Below are 6,000 nucleotides of genomic sequence, written 5' to 3'. Positions count from 1 at the left end.
ACCGCTCATGATGACAGAAGCATGTAATGACATGACACTTTTGAAATAGAGCAAGCCAGAGAAAGAGACCAAAAGAAAAAATCTTCTATCAGGATAATTCTGTTTAAAAAAAAAATGTAACTCAAGACCACTATTATAAATCTGCTTGAAACTGTGCAGAATATTCTCTTGCTCCTAGAGTAAATCTGACAAATTTTCAAGCCAAACCAATTTTTTCAAGCAAAATATGAATGGAAGCAGGTTGCTTACCCTAACTACTGAGAAGTGTCTCTTACTAGAACACCTTAGATACATGACTCTGTCTTTTTTATAGTGCTTATTTAAAAAAAAATGGTTTCTCTGTTTTGTTAGGAGGCTCTGGAAGTCCATAAACCAAAGTTTATTTCTCGTTCACAAGAACGGTTGAAAAAACTCGAACACATGGTACAAATGAGGAGAGCCCAGCACAGCGAGAGCCCTGGAAAGAAACAAGGAGCTCTTCTTGCTCGCAAACTTTCCTCTAATTCCATTTCCAGTAAAAAGAAGCAATATACCATTCCTCACCCCTTGAGTGGTAAGTGGAATTGTCCAGATTTATAACTGTCTTAGAAAGCTTGTTTCATTTGCAGTATTTCCATGTTAGCTTTTGGTGAAAAATCAGCAGATCCACTGTTGTTACTTTGCCAGTTGAGATGTCACCACCTACACTAAAGTTTAAATAGAAACTCTGCTGTGAAGCGGAAAGAAGGGAGAGAGGAGACAGACTCATGGCTAAGACTGTTTTCCTCATTCTCTATTTGAAGAAAATACTGTCTTGGGGATTTTCATTCTTTGGCACAAAGGGCAATGTTGGCAACAAGTCTGGGCTGTAGATCCCTCCCTTTTGCTACTTCCTGGACACACAGAAAGTTTAGTAACTGGTGGCAGAGGTAGCTACAGAGAAAGGTATAGAGAAAGCCAAATGGAAGAAAGGACACAGTTTCTAACTATGGAAGGAAAGGCAAGGCTATTGCATGTACACTTGTCCCAGAAGCCTCCGACACAGCCTTACTTAGTAGCCTTATCAAAACCTTTCAGCTGAACCAGTTTTTCCTGTACTAATACCATTCACATACGGAAAGCATAGTTAATCTGGAGATTTATTTACTTGATTTGTGTTCCTCTTATTATTTTGACTTAGATCAGTTAAGTCTGCAAACTTTCTGAAACCACATTAACAAAGCTTGCAGTAGTTTTGTGTGTTTAGCACAGTAAATTCACAGTAAATAAGTGCACTACAGTAAGACTTTTTGGCTGCTTGCAGGTGTTAAAAAAAAGTGCTTTACTGGAAGAAGCAGCACATTACTTCGACTTAGCTCTGCACCATCTGTATAGATTGGGTGCTTCAGCAGCAGGGCTTTTCGGCACTATTAGCTAAAGCTGATTCAATCAGCTATTAGATAAAAGCACCATGAAAGCCCCACTAAAGCGCCCAACCTATGCAGATGTCAGGCAAACTGGATACAGCTAAGGTGCTGCCTCTTCTGGATATGTGCAAGGCTTGGTGTGGAAATGCACCAAGTTTAAGGTGCCATTTTGTTTTTGTTTTTTTTAATATCCGCAAGCAGACCCAGTCTTCAGCTATTCTGCTGACAAAGCATTAAAATGCAAAAATGCAGATGTTTTCCCTATGCCTACACTAGCCACTATCCCAAGTGCTCAAGTGATTTTTCTGATTAGAGTATTCATGCTACTGTTTTGAAAGGGACTTTTTAAAGTTAGTAAAGTTGAATTAGTGCCAGTACTATTAGAAAACTGCAGTTTTAGAATCGTCTTCTGAGCAAAGCAATAGGGGACAAGAACCTGAATCACTTCAAGATGAAATTCAACCAGCTAGAATCATAGAATCATAGAAAATTAAGGTTGGAAGGGACCTCAGGAGGTCAGCTAGTCCAACCGCCTGCTCAAAGCAGGACCATCCCCAACTAGATCAACCCAGTCAAGGCTTTGTCTAGCCGAGTCTTAAAAATCTCCAGGATGGAGAGTCCACAACTTCTCTGGGTAACCTATTCCAGTGTTTTACTACCCTCCTAGTGAGAAAATTCTTCCTAATATCTAACCTAAACTTCCCTTGCTGCAACTTGAGACTGTTGCTCCTTGTTCTGTCATCTGCCACCACTGAGAACAGTCTAGCTCCATCTTTTCTGTAACCCCACTTCAGGTAGTTGAAGGCTGCTGTTAAATTCCCTCTCAGTCTTCTCTTCTCTACACTAAATAAGCTCAGTTCCTTCATTCTTTCCTCACAAGTCATGTGCCCCAGCTCCCAAACCATTTTCATTGCCCTCTGCTGGACTCTCTCCAATTTGTCCACATCCTTTCTGTAATGGGGGCCCAAAACTGAACACAGTGCTCTAGATGTGGACTCACCGGTGCTGAATAGAGGGAAGAATCACTTCCCTTGACCTGCTGCCAGCACTCCTACCAATGCAGCCCAGTATGTCATTTAATGGAAGATATGACAGAACAGGGATTCTTAAATCAGTAATCAGTACAGGTAATGTGGATTGGATTCTAGTATTTCCCCCCCTGTTGGAGATGAGTGCTCTCTCTCTCTCTCTCTCTCTCTCTCTTGCTGTCTCTCTCTTGCTCTCTCTCTGGACAAGATGGTACAATGCTTCAGGGTTTTTGCTAGCTGTCTGCAGAAGCTATGAAAAAAAGGTTTGCTCTCATGAATCTTTACAGGCTCCTATGGGTTTTTTTAGCATTGGACATTGGCCACAGCTAAATATGGCAGTTCGGACTGGAACCCACTGGAGGTCCTGCTGGTATTTAAAAACCTCTCAAGTACCTCAGCGGGTGGTCTTGCTCTTCTGCTCAGGGTCAAACTGATTGCCAGACCTGGAGTTAGGAAGGACTACAAATTACTCATTGGTAATTCTCCAGGTCAGATTAGCAAGGTGTTTGAGTTTTGCTTTTCTTTATAACATGAGATATGGTCTTCCTCTAAGCATATATTAACAAATTTCTCTGCCATTGCAGTGGTAGGGCACTGTTAGTGTCCTTGTCTGTCCTGGTTTTTTAACATGTGGCATATTGCACAGTGTCTTTGGTTTTATTATGTGCTTTGTATGGTAGCGTGTGGTTAGTTGGTCTGGATAATTTTTAGGACTTAGATAAATGGTTGCCTGCAAATGCAGAGAACTAAAATGGATGTCTTGGGAGGCCCCTTCTAGTCATATGTAAATTTTTATATATTTGTTTATATTTGCTTTTATGTGCTTATATTTGTTTGTTTATAATTGTTTATATTTGTTTATTCATATAATCAATAATACATTACTTATAAATATATTATTCATATTTGAATATGTTTAAGTATATAGATAAATAAATATAAATGAATATATAAATATATTTAAATAGTATGTTTATAAAGATATGATTCATATTTGTTTATTTATATTTGTTTATATTTGTCTATTTTTGTTTATATAAATATCTTTATATAATTAAACTCAGCTGGAGCAGTGCCAGAAAGGTGCTCACTCCTTCAATTCCAGAGACTGGCAGAAGCCTAAGAGAGGGTAGGAAGTCAAGGGGAGGGGAAGAATATCCTTTGCAGGTTAAGCATAAATTTAGGGTGCAGACAGAAGTGCAGCTCCCCACTGTAACTGAGAATGCTTTGCAGGAAGCATTCTGGGTTATAACAATCCCTCCCTCTCCCCGCCCAGGCTTAACAGAAGTTCACTTTTGGTTCCAGGGAGGAGGGGAATCTAGCTGTTGGCTGGGAGCCTGCAGTCAGTTTCCCCTAGATGTGGCCCCTCCTCTCTTGGAGGCCGCAAAGTTTTCATAATGGGACGGGGGAAAGGGAGCACAGGGAGCTCATTCTAGGAGTTCCCCAGCCCAGTGCTGGAGGTTGGGATGGATAAATTGGAGGCCCCCCATCAGGGGCAGTGGGGAGAGCTCCAATACACCAACTAGGACTGAAAAAACCCCAGACCAAACTCCTTCCACTCCCTTTCTCCCCTCCCATTCTGAAAATAGCAACAGGCTGGCAGGCCGTGCAGACACAAATTACAGAAAACACTGTTTTGAAACATCTTCATCTGGCCCCTCATGTAATGAGGGTTCAGATTTTCACCCGATTGGCCATTTTTGAAGCAGTCTGCATGCACGTGTGTTTGGCCTCAGCTATAGGCTGCTTTCTGTGGCCAGATTGGGTGAAAATGGTCACTTCTGTCTGCACCCTAATAGATTTCCGTGGGTCAACCCTTACCCTTTTGGCTATTGGAGTTCTTAACCTACTCCAAGTATACGTGTCAGTGGCCTAAAGAAAAAATGGTGTTTTATTGTTTTAAAGATTGCATCATCTCCCCCCTTAATCCTAGACTCTAACATTATTCCTGTTAATGTCTTTTACCTTGTTGCTTTAGAGAATACTAATTCCTGTTGCTAAACATATGTAATTGGTTCAGTAGCATAATATATTTTACTCTAAATTGGCTGTAGAACTGGAATATAGATTATGCTTTAGAGCTGAGTAAATGTAAAAAACACCTCAAACGAACAAAAAAGGAGATGATTAAAAGTATCTTCCCCACTTAATTAACCAGGTTCATTTGCTCAAAGAGAAATTCTTGCCCTATTGAAGTTACTGTCAAAACTCCCATTAACTTCAACATGGGCAGGAATTCGCCATTCATAACTATGATGTTAAATCTACTTGTTCTCCAAGGCCAATGAAGGCAGGGAAACAGGATTTAAGAAGGGATTTTTTTGTAGGGTAACTAGGGTATAGATAGCATTGCAGGAGAACACTAAAAAAGACAAGAAGTGACAAAGACACTGTTTTTCCTTGTTGTTAAGTCAATTTTTAGGCCCCCAAACCATTTTTTTATAAATAAAAATGAAAATACAAAACTTTCCTTGAATACTTATTAAAGATTAATTGCTATGCTTTTTCAATGACTAATAAAAACATAATATTGAAGTGTGCTCATTAATTGTTCAAGTAAATGACTTTCTCTCTCTATTAATGGTTAGTTACCAAAGATAAATATGTCGAAAGAGAAGCTTTTGTTCCCATAACTTACCTGCCTCAACTTGTTCCTCAAAGAAAGTCATATGTAATTTTCTATTTGTGAGGTCTAAAGAGTCTCATAAGGGTAGAAGCTGTCACATCTGTTATATTAATTCCACTTATGGATAAATAGTACATTTTAGCTCCCTGATTAAACTTATATGTTTGGGTTGCAGTTTAGAGGGCTGTGTACAAGTCTTTAAGCATACTTTAATTTCCACTGAGTTCTCACAGTTGATGTTTTGAGTCTTCTACTGATGGCAGCCATTCTACAAATGCCCTGTGTCATTAACGATATTAGCATTTCAGGAGTTTTGTTTGCAATATGGGTAAGTGCTATCTTGCTTTAATATTGTATTCTTGAAAAATGCCTTTTAGCATTTAAAATTTTGAAAAGTAGGTACACAGGACTGGAAAGGATGTGTTTGTGCACATGAATATTCATGTCAGCCCCTCTCAAGCAGCATGTCCATAAGACACCTGATAATAAATAAATAAATAAGTATCTTATACCAAGCCCCCACAGAAAGACAGCAGGAGAGACAAAGGCCCATGGGAATGACAGGGGATTATTTGGTAAAACAACTAAGGACTTTTTAATGGTATTTTAAAACCATATATTAAAGAAATAAAAATGCATCTCTAGGCTGTTAGAGGATTTGGATAGACAATTCCCTTAATTTTAATTTGGAAACAGGCATCTTCAAGAATCTCAGCTGTTGTCTCCAACACAAGATTCCTATGAAATTAGTATGTTATGCCCAAATGGTGTCACTTTTCATCAGAATGTCTATCAGCAAAAGTCAGCTGGGAAAAGAGGACAATTTGACCAACTCATGATTATTATACTCCCTTTATTTCATGACCAGCTTCTTAGCTGCTTGTGTTTCCTAAGGCAACCTAAAAAGTCAACTTCTTGAGAGGGAGTATATACCATCTTAGTTCATATGTAAGATACTGCA

General features: G+C 39.1%; 1 protein-coding gene across 1 annotated transcript in view; it reads left to right on the top strand.

Moving 5' to 3' along the window:
• The window catches only part of CUNH10orf90 (chromosome unknown C10orf90 homolog), a 145,849-nt gene that overhangs the window by 113,892 nt on the left and 25,957 nt on the right, over positions 1-6,000 (top strand). The window contains exon 6 of the mRNA XM_025207564.1: positions 352-553. Coding sequence (XP_025063349.1) covers positions 352-553 — 202 coding nt within the window. The remainder of the gene's footprint in view (positions 1-351; positions 554-6,000) is intronic.

Source organism: Alligator sinensis, unplaced genomic scaffold (genome assembly GCF_000455745.1).
Source record: "Alligator sinensis unplaced genomic scaffold, ASM45574v1 scaffold193_1, whole genome shotgun sequence".
NCBI classification, from domain to species: domain Eukaryota; kingdom Metazoa; phylum Chordata; order Crocodylia; family Alligatoridae; genus Alligator; species Alligator sinensis.
Note: the sequence above shows the minus strand (reverse complement) of the source record. Positions and strands in the feature narration are given on the sequence as shown.